At 40.1% G+C, this 16775-nt stretch overlaps 1 protein-coding gene across 3 annotated transcripts in view; it reads left to right on the forward strand.

Moving 5' to 3' along the window:
• TCEANC2 (transcription elongation factor A N-terminal and central domain containing 2) overlaps positions 1 to 12195 on the forward strand; it is a 37563-nt gene extending 25368 nt beyond the window's left edge. For all 3 annotated transcript variants that reach the window (XM_007164412.2, XM_007164410.2, XM_057545966.1), the window contains exons 4-5: positions 2948 to 3141; positions 11259 to 12195. In XM_007164412.2, the coding sequence (XP_007164474.1) occupies positions 2948 to 3141; positions 11259 to 11447 (383 nt within the window). In that variant the 3' untranslated portion in view covers positions 11448 to 12195. The remainder of the gene's footprint in view (positions 1 to 2947; positions 3142 to 11258) is intronic.
• The last annotated feature ends 4580 nt before the right edge of the window (positions 12196 to 16775 follow it).

A 16775-nucleotide genomic window follows, 5' to 3' on the forward strand; every position in this document is an offset into this window, starting at 1 on the left:
CTTTGTTGCTACGCACGGGTTTTCTCTAGTTGTGGCGATCAGAGACTGCTCTTCGTTGCAGTGCGCAGGCCTCTCATTGCGGTGGTTTCTCTTGTTGTAGAGCACGGGCTCTAGGCGTGCAGGCTTCAGTAGTTGCGGCGCGTGGGCTCAGTAGTTGTGGTGCACGGGCTTAGTTGCTCTGCGGCATGTGGGATCTTCCCGGACCAGGGCTCGAACCCATGTCCCCTGCATTGGCAGGTGGATTCTTAATCACTGCACCACCAGGGAAGTCCCCTGAGCTTCACTTTTTATTCCACAGATCTATCCATCTGTTTTTTTGGTGCCAGTCCATATAATTTTAGTTGCTTTATAATATGTTCCAATAGTGTATAAGGCTAGTTATACCTCATAATACATAAGAGTATTTTTTGCTATTACCCATTTGTTTTTCTAAAGCTATTTGGATGTATTCTAATAAAAGCAGCCTACTGAGATTTTTTTTATTGTGATTACATTAAACCTACAAATTAATTTCTATATTGACATCTCTGTACTGGTCTTTCCATCATATAATATGGTATATTTTCCCCTTTCATTCAAATTTTCTGTTATATATTTTAGTAAAAACATATGTATTTCCTCATCTGGGTTTCTCATTCCCCAACATTTACCAAACACCCACTCTCCCGACCCCCTCTCCTGCCCCTGTTTTCTGCTGGAGATACAAAGATTAACGTGTCACAGCTCTTGCCCTCAAGGAGCTCTCTTTGGTGGGCAAGAGAGATAACTGATCAGATAATTACAACTAATTGTAATAGTTATTGTGATGAACAGGAGCATGAGGTGTTAAGGAAGCACAGAGGAGAGGTACCAGCCAAGACTGGGGGTTATTATATTAAGGAAGACTTCCTGGAGAAGGGGACTCCTGAACTGAGTCTTAAAGGCAGAACGTAAGTTAACCAGATGAAGAGAGAAGAAGGAATATTCCAGGCAGACAAAATGCTCATTGGAGTATATGTTCAAAAGTAAAGAGGTGAGAAAAATATTGAAGTGTCTTAGGAGCTGCAGGTAGCTAGAGTATCAGATGACAGTGGGGTAATAGCTGGAAATGAAGCTAGAAGATAGATGGGAAGGTGGCAGATTGTGAAGGTACTTGTGTGACTAGATAAGAATTTGGATATAGGATTGAAAGATTTAAGTGGTGGACTGTAACGGTCAGATTAATGTTTTAAAAAGTATCCCTGAAAGAGAAAATAATAAAGTTAAATAAAGGCCACTCTGGCTGCAGTGTGGAAGGTGGCATTAAGGGTTCCAGACTTTGGCTGAGAGGACAGTCAGGCTGCTGGAGTCATCTGGAGGCAACATGCCCTAAGGCAAGGTCAGTGGTGATGGGGATGGAGTTTGAGTGGTTCCAGAGCTATTTAAGGAGATAGGCACATACACAAACAGCACATGGGCATGCAACCCCCTCTTGTTAATGAGTTACTAAGTGGTTTATGGTTTTTACTAGTTTAAGCATGATTTTCCCCCTATTATACTCTGACTGTTTATTGCTGACATAAAAAAGCTATTGATTTTTTTTTTTAAGTATACCTATCTTATATTCTAACACTTTTTGAACTTTAATTCTAAATGTTTACTTGATTTCTTTGGCTTTTCTATGTGTTTATTTTTATCTAAGTACTTTTGCATATGATATTTTTTGACCCTTTCCTCTTTTTCCATTTTTATTATGAAAATCTCAAACATTCACAGAAATAAAGAGAATAGTACAAACCCCCATAGGCCTTTCACCTACATTCAGTAACTATTAAGGTTTGGTCGCATTCACTTTATCTTTCCCTTTTTTGTGTTTTTGTGCTGTTACTGAAGTATTTTAAAGCAGAAGCTCAGACCTTTTGTCATTTCAGCTCTACATACTTCAGTATGCATCTCTAAAAAATATGGATGTTTTCTTACATAGCTACAATGCCATCATCATGCTCAACAAAATCAACGATAATTCTTTGATATAATTTAATAACCAGTGTATATTCGTATTTCTTGTTTATCTCAAAATATATTTTAATTAGTTTATTCCAATCAGGATTTGGATCACACATCACATTTGATAGTTTGGACTCAAAAGACTCCTTTAATCTTTAGCAATCCATAACCTTACTCCCTTTTTTTTAAAGTGCCATTGATGATTGAATGTTGTCCTGTAGAATGTCCCACATTCTGGATTTGTCTCTTAGGCTATAATTTAACTTATTCCTCTGTCTCTCGTATTTTCTATAAGCTGGAGGTTAGCTTTGAATGACTAGTTACTAAGGTTATGGTTCATCTTTTCCTTGGGAGGAGGGTGCAAGACTACTTCATAGGTAGGGCTGTGAAGTACTACCTCTATCTGATAGTGCCACTCTTAGGGATGCTAAGATTGATCAGTGGAGATGATGACATCTCACCTTTCCATTGTACATTTCCCCATCAACTTTTCATTGACTGATTTCATCCACTGTTGATTGTCACCTGAATGAATTATTTCATCATGGACCACACAATTTTAAAAAATTCTGTCAATTTTATCACATTTATTAGCTGAATAAAGAACATTCTGTCAATAACTAGAACTGTTTGGTTGTCCTGAAATATAATATGTACTGAAAAGACAAGATAAATGCTTAATTCATTTTCTTTTATTGCAATTTTTGGATTAAGGAGTTGGTACCTTAGGTGTTCCATTTTAAGTATCTATTGATCGTGCTTCTGTTTTATGACTTATTTCATTGGCTAGCCCAGTGATTCTCCCCCAGTGATTATCTTGTTATCTCAGCCTTTGAGAAACAAGTCTTCATTTGCACAAGAGCCTTTACATCCTTAGGTGTGTGAATGACTTGCTAAGTGCCACACATTAGTCCTTCCAGTTCTGTACTTTTCAGAAGAATACAGAACAATCTTTTCTTTGGTTTCTGTTCTCTTGTTCCAGGTCACACTGTGAACAAGATGCGTCAACACTCAGATTCAGAAGTGGCTTGTCTTGCCAGAGAAGTTTACACTGAGTGGAGAACTTTCATTGAAAAACACGTGGATAGACCTTCTATAGAAGTCCGAAGTGATTCCAAAACCGAGACATTTAGGAAAAACGCCCAGAAATTACTCTCGGAAGCCTTGGAATTGGAGGTAATGTCCTGGTTGGAATGTGATGACTAGGTACTCTGGGTTAAATGACCTTCATATTTTCATAATGAACTTTCATAGTCTTAAGTGCTATGGCTTTATTCTAACTTTTTTTTTAAAGATTCTGGATTTGTAAACATTCTGGGGGACAGTACTGTATAAAGAGTGCAGGCTTTGGAACTAGCAAGACATGGATTAAAACCCTGGCTCTAGTATGTGCTGGTGTGACACCTTAGGCAAATCTCTTAACATTTCAGAGACTTGATTTTTTTATCCGTGAAATGAAGATTATAATTCCTAACCTAAGATTATTGGAAAGATTAAATGAACCATATATACAAAAGAATAGGATAGTGCCTGGTGGTTAGAAGTCACTTAATGAATGTTGGTTCCTTCGCATTTAAAATTCTTACCCTAACAAATACCATATGATATCACTTATATATGGAATCAAAATATGACACAAATGAACTTATTTACAAAACAGAAACAGACCCACAGACACAGAAAACAAACTTATGGTTACCAAAGGGGAAAGGGGTTAGGGGACGGATAATTAGAAGTTTGGGATTAGCAGATAAAAACTACTATATACAAAATAAATAAACAGCAAGGTCCTACCGTATAGCACAGGGAACTATATTCAATATCCTGTAATAAACCATAATGGAAAAGAATATGAAAAAGAATATATATATATACACACATATATATATATGTGTGTATATATATATAAAACTGAATCAGTTTTCTGTACACCAGAAACTAACACAGCATTGTAAATCAACTCTACTTCAATAAAAATAAATAAATAAAATTCTTTCTCTTTCCACTGAAGCAAAAATTCTGAGATGGACTCTGTTACGGAATATCAATGGCAAAATAAATAGCTGTCTTTTGAAAAGACTGTACTCCATTTTTGGTCAGCACTCATACCTTTAGTTCTAATGCATATAGTCAATTGCGCAATCCCTATCATCTTCATGACCAACAGTTAGATGGTGTTAGTGGTTTGAGGTACACATGCTGGAAGAAGAATTTTTGCTCATTAGCAATAATATTAATCATCATCATCAAATAAATCTTATAGGTCAATTAATATTCTGGAAAAATCAGACATATAACATCCATATTTTTCCCTCTTCTCAGGGTATCCCTAATAATGTATCCTTAAAGAATAACTTAATATTATTAACAAAAGAAGCAATTCAGAAGTCTGATTTAAATACTAGATCTGTCACTGCATTCTCTGAAAAAATATTTTAACCTTTCTATCTCTATTATGTATCCACAAAAGGAAGGCAAATGGGCTTGTGGTATATTATTTACTTTTTAAAAATAAAGTTTTGGGTTTTTTAATACAAACTTATGATAGAAAATGAAAAAATATGGAAAGGAAAAATAAGATCACCATTGAACCTACCATCCAGACATAGTCTTGTTAACATTTTGGTGCATTTCCTGTTTGGTAAATTATTGTAGCTCTTTCTTTTTTTTTTTTTTTTTTTTTTTTTAATAACAGCCATCATGATGGGTATGAAGTGGTTTTAATCTGCATTTCCCTAATCACTAGAGATGTTGAACATCTTTTCATGTGTTTATTAGCCATTCATATGTCTTCTTTGGAGAAATATCTATTCAAGTCCTTTGTCCATTTTTTAATCAGGTTGTTTGGTTGTTGTGGTTAAGTTGTGGGAGTTCTTTTTTTTTTTTTATAGCGAGAGTAGGAACTCTCTTTTTTTTTTAAATTTTATTTATTTTATTTATTTATGGCTGTGTTGGGTCTTCGTTTCTGTGCGAGGGCTTTCTCTAGTTGTGGCAAGCGGGGGCCACTCTTCATCGCGGTGCGCGGGCCTCTCACTGTCGCGGCCTCTCTTGTTGCGGAGCACAGGCTCCAGACGCGCAGGCTCAGTAATTGTGGCTCACGGGCCCAGTAGCTCTGTGGCATGTGGGATCTTCCCAGACCAGGGCTCGAACCCGTGTCCCCTGCATTGGGAGGCGGAATCTCAACCACTGCGCCACCAGGGAAGCCCTCTTTTTTTTTTTAATAAACTTATTTATTTATTTATATTTTTGGCTGCGCGCAGACTTTCTCTAGTTGCAGTGAGCGGGGGCTACTCTTCGTTTCGGTGCGCGGGCTTCTCATTGTGGTGGCTTCTCTTGTTGCGGAGCATGGGCTCTAGGCACGCGGGCTTCAGTAGTTGTGGCACGTGGGCTCAGTAGTTGTGGTGCACGGGCTTAGTCGCTCCGTGGCATGTGGCATCTTCCCGGACCAGGGCTCAAACCCGTGTCCCCTGCATTGGCAGGTGGATTCTTAACCACTGCACCACCGGGGAAGTCCCTGTAGCTCTTTCAATGAATACTGGGCAAGTTATGATTATCCCAGACTTATTAAGAGCCAATTATGTACCAACTGTTACATAAGATATTTTTATTGATTATTTAAATAACATTGCAGAAAATTGACAATTATTCACATTTATGTTGTATTTTTAATCTTGATCAATATCAGTTAGTGTCATTTTGTATATACTTTTCTGTATATTTCTATTCTTATATTTATAATTTTTAATGTCCATTTGGTGGTTCAGTGAATTAATATACTTTAAGTTTGCTTAACTTTTCCTAAGAAAGTATTAATATGAATATTAAGCCCTTGGAAGAGAGAAAAAAAATATAAAGGTTGTAAGTCTAATTTTCTGGAGTATCGATTAGGCAACAAGACTCGCTATTTGATGTTTTAAAAGAAGTTTATTTTTTAAATAAACCAAAATTATTGCAGAAACATAGAGTGTGGGTATATAATATGTAGTTAATGTGGTGGTAAATACCAGTTCCCTGTGGTATCTTTTCAAGTAAATGATAATAACGAAGCTCTGCTTGTAAGGAGTAATGAGCAGTTTGCCTGCTATATTAAACTCAATAATAATTATCCTTTTAGTTTATCCATTAATTATCCTTTAACTGGCACATCAAGTGGTAAGCACTCAAGTGTTACAAAGCAAAGTTAAAAAAGTGTGATACATTCGTTAGTGCTTTCCAGTGTAATTGGAAAAAATATCAGATTAAGCATAGTTGAATGGTTTTGTTCCCAAAGAGTAAATTTTGAAAATTAAAAGTGTGCATCTTAGCCATCTTCCTTGGCCGAAGAAAATCAATCTGTTTTCCCTGCATAAACAACATTTTATAGTATTTTCTTATCAGTTTGGTATGTCAGAAAATATAAATACAGACACTTTTTACATAAAGTTAGCTCTTAGCACCCATCATCATCTGAAACATTTTCATATTAGGGCAAATCAGTGAACCATCTAATCCAGTATCTGGTCTTTGACAGTAACCAGTGTTGAGTGCATTCAAATCAGACATCAGATCTCCATAAATGTACTTTATCAGGCAGTAGTAAACCATTGGGTAAGTTATTGGCCCAATAACTAAAAAGCTTTTGCAATTTGATCTTAGCATGTGTTTTTTCAAATCCACTCATTACATTTTTATAGAAAATAATGTTTCTGTTATTTGTTTGGTCTTATCCTTTAGTAGTGAAAGCCACAGATAAAGAATATACACACACAGCCCAAAAGTGCATCTCTTTATTACTCTACAGATCTTGCTTTCCAGATTCATGGATTGTTTCCTTGTTCTTGGAATAAAGGAATAGATGAATAAAAACTCCATTGTTGAGACCCACACTCCATTCCCCTTTACTTTCTCCCTTCCAGATCTTCTTTGTTCTTCCCTGTCTTTTAGATCTTTCCTCATATGAACGTCCCCTGTGGTGTCATTCTCTTACTTCCCCTTCCTCATTATCCACTCTCCTTCCTACCTCACGGCCTGTGATCGTTTTCCTATTATGTCATTTTAAAAAAATGAATCTGATTCTCAAAGTGAGCCTGTTATCGTTAAGAGTTATGAAACACTGGCTGGTTGGCCCAGTTGGTTGTCAGATGGTGCTAATGAGATCCAGGTCAGGGGTACATCCCCATATGGGACTGTTAGTTTTTTTTTGTTTAATGGCCTCAGACTGTACCTCTGGCTTTGACCAACTCTTTAATAAATGTATTCAAGTGGTCAAAAAGGAGTGTGGGTATATATGTACAAATCCAATCATGCTATTGGGAAACTCATACAAAGTTTGCTTCTAGTGGATATTCAATTCACCAAATGTTTAGTTCTACTACTACTAGTGCCAGAGGAGAATGCAAACATGAATGAGTTGCAGTCCTTATCCTAAGAAAGCTTACTGTCTCCTGACTAAGAGCCTGTAAATGACTGACTAAATACGAGGCAGGATGAAATATGTCTGAAATAGTGTTACTAGCAAGTGGTATAAACACACAAAGGACAGAACAATGAAATCTGATGGGGAAATCTGGGAACGTTTCATGAAAAAGACAGCACTTGAACTGGCCTTTGAAAGAGTGGTTGGATTTTACTAACTAGAAAATACATATAAAATAGAAACATATTTCATATTTCATATGCTATGTATGGGATGTTACTGAAAGAGCAGAAAAGGAGGGAGGTATATGTGGGGAAAGAGGAAATTCATTTCACAAATATTTACTGAGCACTTAATATGTGCCAGTACCTATGCTACTAGGCATGGGGAGTTTAGAAGTGGATCCAAAATGGTACCAGCCCTGGAGGGGCTCACAGTCTTCTGAGGGAAGTAGGCAAATGAATAGTTACGATACAGTGTGGGAAGTTCTGCACTTAAGGTAAACACATGAAGAAGAGCTTCTTCCCTTGTTTTTAAAGAGCTTACAGATGTGGCAAACATCACTAATTGATTATGGCACCATTTCTCCTGAGTTCAGAATCCGTGACAAAAGACAGCTCTGGGTGGATGTGTTTTATATCTTCACCCAGCTATTGCCAGTTTGTCCAGGATTGGACAACTGAATACCACATACTCAACTCACAGGTACAAATAGGTAAGGAAGGCAAATCAGATTCTCTGTCTCTGGGAAATTGAACTAGGAAATACCAAGAAGCAACAGTGGGAGTTTTGAAACAGAAGGGATATTGGAGGAGTTATGAGGAAGCAGAAGCTATGGGTAGAGATGTGTAGAATAGGGGGAGAGAATAAGGCAGTTAGAATTGATAGTCAGTAAAAAAAAAAGCAAATGTAGAGGAACAAAAACATGTGAAAAAGAGACCAGGCAAATCATGAGAGACACAGAGAAAGGATATGGTCCATAAATAAATCCCTAGGTTTCTTACAGCATTCTCGTTCCCATTCATACACATGTATCTCATAGTAAATCCCCTTTTTCTCAAGGTCTCAGTAAGACTCTGGTCCTTTCACCCAAAAGGGCTTACCTAAATTATCAGATTAGAACCCATTGGGAAGGACTCTCAACTTGGGTAGGTTTGGATTATCCAAAGGCAGTTATAAGGTAGGCATTCTTCACTTTGTTCAATGAACATGTTATACACAAGGATGCATGATGAATCATTTTCCCTTATGGTATACATTTTAATATTACAAATGTTTTTCTTCATTTCTTCATTCCGATTGGCCTTCATTTAACAAGAAGCATGCATGAGAATTGTTAGCTACTTGCTTCTTATTCCCATCACATTGCTGGTATAGCACCTATCCTGCTGCCCCTTGGTTTTCTGTGTACATGCCTCTCCTTTCTAGGTTGTGACTTCTTAGAGGGTAGGGGGTCAGGTGTTTTCTGCTTGGGTGTCTCTAATACCTAGATCAGACCATACTCAGAGTAGCGACTCAGTAACTATTTGCTGAATGAAGTATGAATAAGTATCCAGTTCTGTGAATTTCAAGGCACTCTCAAGGTTCTTTTTTTATATATACTACAGTTTGATGGAATGGCCATGACTTATTTTTGCAAATGCACACATACCCTTCTTCCCCTAACAACCACTCCCCTCAAAAAAAGAAAAATTAAAAAAAAAAAAGCCTTTTTTCTTGCCTGTCATATTAAGTGAATCTCTAAACAGTCAGTGACTAACCATCCTCACACTGGGACGAGGAACCCTCATTGGGGTGAGGAGCCTCTTTTGCAAACGCTGCTGGACAAATGCTGGGCAGACGGCCAGCCACCCTTATAGCCTTGTAAAGTAGTCTGGTACCCGGGATGCCGCAGGCTGGGGGCTAGTTCAGTGCCCACCAAGGAGGCCATGAAAAGCTCGAGGAGTCTGGGTTCTGGAGAGCCATGGCACCGCGCCCACTCACTCCAGCACCAGCCTTGGAGATAATCAGTCAGTCATCAGGACCCCAGACTTCCCTGAACACCTTTTGTCTGTTACACCTAGGCAGATGTCTGGACCTGGATATTCATTCTCTCTCTCCCTTTCTCTCTGTCTCTCTCAGTCCTGTTCTGTTCCCTGCGTGGTCCTCATTTCTTCCAGGTTTCTTTATTATTTTCATTTTGGTGTGCTGGTCTCTCTCTTTTGTTAGGACACTTATCAAATGTCTGGTGATCCTTTTTTTATTTTGGTGCATTTTTTCCTTAAACTTTTCCTTTTTAAAATATAAGTATAGTACATGTATGGAAAAGCACACAAAAGATATATGTACAGCCCACTGAATTCATCACCAAGCAAGTGCCCGCCTCACCTGGCCTGATCCTACTCATTCTCCAGGTCTCACGTCAAATGCCATTCCCTCCTGAGGCCAGGAGCTGCCCTCCTGGGTCGGGTCCCTTTGCTGCAGCTCTGTGCCCCAGAAGTCGCTCCTGTCCTCTTTCCCAGCCCTCGGTACACTTGCAATCCCTGCTTCTATCTGTCTCCAGCCAACCCGTGCTCTCTGTGGAGTCAAGAGCTATGTTGACCTTGTTCACTGCTCTTTCCTCAGCCCAGGCACATAGTGCTGAGTAAGTATTTGAATGTGTGGTAGGGTAGGGAGGGAAAGAGTGAAGGGAAAAAAGCAAGTGAGAGAGAAATTTGTTTCCTGTTTTCAAGGAACTCACTCTCAGGGAAGACAAACTCAAAAAAATAGATCATTATAATATGTTATGAAAATGACTAAGGGAAGCTCGGGACACTGTGGCAGCCCCAAGGGGAACTTTCAGTCCTTTAAACTAGGATTTGCTTTTTTTGCTTTTTGTTTTTTAGCTAAGCTTTGACATACAAATAGGAATGAGTTTCCTAGGGAAGTTGCGCCTTGCTGAGGAAACGTGTACCTGTGCAGAGGCGTAGAGGTGTGTAAAAGCAGCTGAGGTTGTTCAGGCTGGGCCGGGGTCAGGACCAGGGAGGCGAATAGTGAGCGATGCACCTGGAAAGGAACGAAGTGAGGGGGTCCCTGACCAGCAACCCAGTCTGGCCTGGATCCAGATCATGCGGGCAAAAGTCTCAGACCTGTCCTGCTTTCATTAGGCCTGTGACTTCAGCAGGGCTTGGGCCTGAGCCAGACCACCCCAGAATTGCCACAGGTCCTATCCTCTAGGCCCCTTTCTGCTTAGCTGACCCTGCAGAGGTCTCTGCAGACTCAGCTGGTCTCTCAGAAGGTTAAGGGGGCAGTGAGTATGGTGAAAGGGAAGAAACATGCGTGTTGGAGTCGGGGGCTCCGAGTCAGAGTCCCAACTCTGCCTCTTAATAGTTGTAAGATCTGGAGCATTCCTTTACCTTTGAACCTGTTTCCTCATCTATAAAATGAGATAATAGGACTTGTGAGCAGTAAATGTGAAAAATGATTTATAAACTGCTTTACACACATATTAGGATCCAGACCCAGTGTTTTTAAAATACTGTAAGGGGTTAAAAGGCACTTAAAAACCAAACAAACAAACAAAAAAGTATAAACTGTTATACTGATTTATTATCCTTGGTCTTCGTTTCCTGGTTGGTAAAGTACAGGGCCCAGGGCCCAGAACCCATTGCTTGGTTCAAGCCAGTTTCCTGTTATAATGGCAAATATTACCACCCGGCAGGGGTTGTGAATGAGGTCCCTGTCACAAAGCACATGGCCTTGTTCCTTAATTGCCAGGGTGGAATTAATTTGCTCTTCCTGTTTCTTTTGTGACAGGAAGTAGATGTCCTTGAATTTCAGTTGATTAATGGAGGCCTCTGAGCAAAGTGCTCCAGCCTCTCTTGCTTTTAATCCTTATGCAATGCAAGACCCTAATTTGATAATTTTGCTGTTTTTTTAGATGGATCACCTACTGGTTGAAAATATTGAACGGGAAACGTTTCATCTCTGCTCCCGCCTCATTAATGGGCCATACCGGCGGACAGTGAGAGCCCTGGTCTTCACATTAAAGCATCGAGCTGAAATCCGGGCTCAGGTGAAGAACGGCACGCTGCCAGTCGGCACGTTTGTACAGACCCACAAAAAGTGACCTGAGGATGGTTCCAACCCTGGGCTGGGCAGAAAGGAAAATGGGCCTTTCTCTGCCATTCAAAGACTCTTTTGAGTTTGGGCGATGGCTGATGCTGGCGGTGCTGAATTTTCCCATGGTGCCATTCCTTCAGACAGAGGATACAGAGAGCCCCGGGAGACAGACCTGCAGGAAATGCTTCATTAGCTGGAGTGCGCTGGCGCTGCCTAACAGGATGTGCGCTTGCTGTCGCTAGGAAGCGCAGTACGGTTGCCATCACCCAACACAGTGAAAGGGTGACGGATTCCACTGTGAATGTGCCAGGGACACCTCTAAACTTCCCCCGTGTCAGGCAGATGAAGTTACTACTTTATTTTGCCACCCTGCAGGTAACTGAAACTCAATTACCGCAGCTGCTCACTCGGTTCCATCCCCCTGAGTTTAGATAGCTCCAGTGCCTCTCAGAACTCCCCTGTCTGTTCTCTTTGCTCTACCCCAGGGGTGAGCCTGCCGGAGCCCGCCAACTACCCCTTCTTCCCAGAACTCACTTATCTGAACGTTTCAGCTCTCCCTGGAAGACCTTCTGCGTTGGTCTCCAGAGCCCCCATGCTGAGGCTTCTAATGAGGAACTGGCCTGAAGCATCCCCACACCTTGGGGTTTATTTGAATATGTTGGCTCTCTCGGTTTAGGGCTCTGTAGAAGATACATAATGAAATTGCTCTTGAAATGAATTATTGTAGGAGAAAAATTATATACATATGTATTTTCAAATGAAATACCCGTATATAGACTTGCTTGAACAATTATGTAAGTGATATTTGCTTTTTTTAAAAAGTAATAATAAACTGGGGCTTTTTTGTCCCTAAAACCAAAGGTATGGTTTGTTCACTGAAAAGTGTTTTGGGTTGAGAAAGAGTATAGTTGGTGAAAATAAAGAATGATTGGACAGGAATTTGAGGGAGATAACAAGACCCAAAGAAGGTTTTTTAGGTTAGGGGAGCCTGGAGCATGTTTGTAATCTGAAAAGAAGGAGCCAGTAGAAAGGGAGAGATTTAGGGAATTCCCTGGCAGTCCAGTGGTTAGGACTCTGTGCTTCCACTGCTGGGGGCCCGGGTTCGATCCCTGGTTGGGGAACTAAGATCCTGCAAGCCTCACAGTGCAGCCAAAAAAAAAAAGGGAGAGATTTAAAATCCAGAAAAAGAAGAGATGGATTAAAAAGGAAGGACACCCTCTCTCTCACACTCACACACACACTCACCTTTTTTCTGACACTCTTTTGACAGTAAGTTGCATACATCACAGATCTTTACCCCAAATGACCAATAAACAAGAAATGATGCTTAGGGACTTCTCTGGTGGCACAGTGGATAAGACTCCGCTCTCCCAATGCAGGGGGCCTGGGTTTAATCCCTGGTCAGGGAACTAGGTCCCACATGCATGCTGCAACTAAGAGTTCACATGCCACAACTAAGGAGCCAGTGAGCCGCAACTAAGGAGCTCGCCTGCTGCAACTAAGACCCGGTGCAACCAAATAAATAAATAAATATTTAAAAAAAGAAAAAGAAATGATGCTTAACCTCAAAAATATTCAAGAAAATGCAAAATAAAGCAATAATACAATGCCATTTTTCACCGATAAAACTGGAAAACATTTTAAATTAGGACACAGGGAGGGGGAAGGGTAAGCTGGGATGAAGTGAGAGAGTAGCACTGACATAGTATATATGTCATAGTATATATACTACCAAATGTAAAATAGGTAGCTAGTGGGAAGCAGCTGCATAGCACAGGGAGATCAGCTCGGTGCTTTGTGGCCACCTAGAGGGGTGGGATAGGGAGGGTGGGAGGGAGACGCAAGAGGGAGGGGATATGGGTATATATGTATACATATAGCTGATTCACTTTATTATACAGCAAAAACTAACAAACACAACATTGTAAAGCAATTATACTCCAATAAAAATGTTAAAAAAAAAAAGCCAACTTCTGGTGAAGATGTGGGGAAATGGTCACTTTTATACACTGATGGTGGGAATATGAATTACCACATCCTTCTTGGAAAATAATCTGCTGATATTTACAAATATTTAAACATATATGTACGTTGACCCAGCAGAAAGTTTTCCTAAAGAAACACATAATACATACAAGGATGTTTTGTGCAGCATTATTTGTGTGTGGGGAAGACTGACAATGAGTAGTCATTAAAAAGGAGGGGACTTCCCTGGTGGCGCAGTGGATAAGAATCCACCTGCCAATGCAGGGGACACGGGTTTGATCCCTGGTCCGAGGAAAATCCCACATGCTGCGGAGCGACTGGGCCCGCATGCCACAACTGCAGAAGCCCGCGCGCCTAGAGCCCATGCTCTGCAACAAGAGAAGCTACCGCCATAAGCCCACACACTGCAACGAAGAGTAGCCCCTGCTCGCCACAACTAGAGAAAGCCTGTGCGCAGCAACGAAGACCCAACGCAGCCAAAAATTAATTAATTAATTTAAAAAAAAAGAATGACTTCTGTATCCATTGACCTGAAGGGTTGACCAAGATGTATTATTAAGTGAAAAAAAAATTTATAGAGAAATGTCTTTAATAAGAACCCAGTTTTATAAAAAGGAAACAAAAAAATCCTATATATGAATGTATGTACAGGGTTATATGAGCACAGAGAAATGTATGAAACGATATATATCAGGTCATTTCCATTGGCTGCCTTAGGGAGGAGAGGGGAGTCAAGATGGCATGAGAGGAGATAGGAGATGGGGAAGAAAAAAGTCTGTAGCAAGATGAAATCTGCCAATGTAATGATGTTGAATACACTCATATGATTTTGTGTGTATTTATGTTTATATTTTTGTTCTTTTAATGGATTAAACTTATCAGAGATTTATTTTAGAGAAATTTAAGAAAAGCAAGGACAGAAAGAAAGGAACTAACATTGTCTACCTTCTAGGTGCTAGATACTTTTCCTAAGATAATTTATTAGCATTTACATTGATCTTTATATAGTTCTTTAAAAATCCTGTTGAATCATGTCGTTGTATTAGTAGGTATTGTTTCAGTTTTTTAGATTTCTTCTTTTATTCAGCAACCATTTGCTGAGCACCCCTTCCATGGGGCCTTGTGGATACCTAGCAGGAACTACAGATGAGACCCTGAGGCTCACCAAGCAGAAGTATCTTGTTCAGTTTCCCACTGCTAGTAACTATGGGAGCTGGAATAATAATTGCTCAGCACTGTGCTAGACATTTTAAAAAATACCCAATTAAAGGTGAGAAAAGTGAGGCTCAACAGTGGTTTAGTAACTTACTCAAGGTCACACGGATAGTGAATAGCAGATCTAAGATTCAAAACCCAGGTCTATGCTCAACATCACTAATCATTAGAGAAATGCAAATCAAAACTACAATGAGGTTTCATTAGGTCCCATTTGTTTGTTTTTATTTCCATTTCTCTAGGAGGTGGGTCAAAAAGGATCTTGCTGTGATTTATGTCATAGAGTGTTCTGCCTATGTTTTCCTCTAAGAGTTTGATGGTGTCTGGCCTTACATTTAGGTCTTTTTTTTTTTTTTTTTTTTTTTTTTTTTTTTTTTAAATGTACGTTTTTTTTTTTTTTTTTTTTTTTTTTTTTTTTTTTTTTATTTACTTATTTATTTTTGGCTGTGTTGGGTCTTTGGTTCGTGCGAGGGCTTTCTCTGGTTACGGCAAGCGGGGGCCACTCTTCATCGCGGTGCAGGGACCGCTCTTCATCGCGGTGCGCGGGCCTCTCACTATCGCAGCCCCTCCCGTTGCGGGGCACAGGCTCCAGACGCGCAGGCTCAGTAGTTGTGGCTCACGGGCCCAGCTGCTCCGTGGCATGTGGGATCTTCCCAGACCAGGGCTCGAACCCGTGTCCCCTGCATTAGCAGGCAGATTCTCAACCACTGCGCCACCAGGGAAGCCCATACATTTAGGTCTTTAATCCATTTCTTTTTGTAGTGAGGTGGATGGACCTAGAGACTGTCATACAGAGTGAAATAAGTCAGAAAGAAAAACAAATACTGTATGCTAACACATATATATGGAATCTAAAAAAAAAAAATGGTCAGAAGAACCTAGGGGCAAGACGGGAATAAAGATGCAGACCTACTAGAGAATGGAATTGAGGATACGGGGAGGGGGAAGGGTAAGCTGGGACAAAGTGAGAGTGGCATGGACATATATACACTACCAAACATAAAATAGAAAAGCTAGTGGGAAGCAGCCGCATAGCACAGGGAGATCAGCTCTGTGCTTTGTGACCACCTAGAGGGGTGGGATAGGGAGGGTGGGAGGGAGGGAGACACAAGAGGGAGGAGATATGGGGATATATGTATATGTATAGCTGATTCACTTTGTTATAAAGCAGAAACTAACACACCATTGTAAAGCAATTATACTCCAATAAAGATGTTAAAAAAACAAAACAAAAAACTGCAATGAGGTATCACCTCACGCCAGTCAGAATAGCCATTATCAAAAAAGCTAGAAACAATAAATGCTGAAAAGGGTGTGGCGAAAAGGGAACCCTCCTACACTGTTGGTGGGAATGTAGATTGATACAACCACTATGGAAAACAGTATGGAGGTTCCTTATAAAACTAAAAATAGAGCTACCATATGACCCAGCAATCCCACTACTGGGCATATACCCTGAGAAAACCATAATTCAAAAAGACACATGCACCCCAGTGTTCATTGCAGCAATATTTACAATAGCCAGGACATGGAAACAACCTAAGTGTCCATCATCAGATGAATGGATAAAGAAGATGTGGCACATGTATACAATGGAATATTACTCAGCCATAAAAAGAAACAAAATTGAGTTATTTGTAGTGAGGTGGATGGACCTAGAGTCTGTCATACGGAGTGAAGTAAGTCAGAAAGAGAAAAACACCGTATGCTAACACATATATATGGAATCTAAAATAAAAGAAGGTTCTGAAGAACGTAGGGGCAGGACAGGAATAAAGACACAGACGTAGAGAATGGACTTGAGGACACGGGGAGGGGGGAAGAGTAAGCTGGGACGAAGTGAGAGAGTGGCATGGACATATATACACTACCAAATGTAAAATAGATAACTAGTGGGAAGCAGCTGCATGGCACAGGGAGATCAGCTCAGTGCTTTGCGACCACCTAGAGGAGCAGGATAAGGAGGGTGGGAGGGAGACGCAAGAGGGAAGGGATATGGGGATTTATGTATGCATATAGCTAATTCACTTTGTTATACAGCAGAAACTAACACAACATTGTAAAGCAATTATACTCCAATAAAGATGTTAGAAAAAAAAAACAACAGGTCTATTTGCCTGTATATAGCCTCCCA

Source organism: Balaenoptera acutorostrata, chromosome 1, assembly GCF_949987535.1.
Source record: "Balaenoptera acutorostrata chromosome 1, mBalAcu1.1, whole genome shotgun sequence".
Taxonomy (NCBI): domain Eukaryota; kingdom Metazoa; phylum Chordata; class Mammalia; order Artiodactyla; family Balaenopteridae; genus Balaenoptera; species Balaenoptera acutorostrata.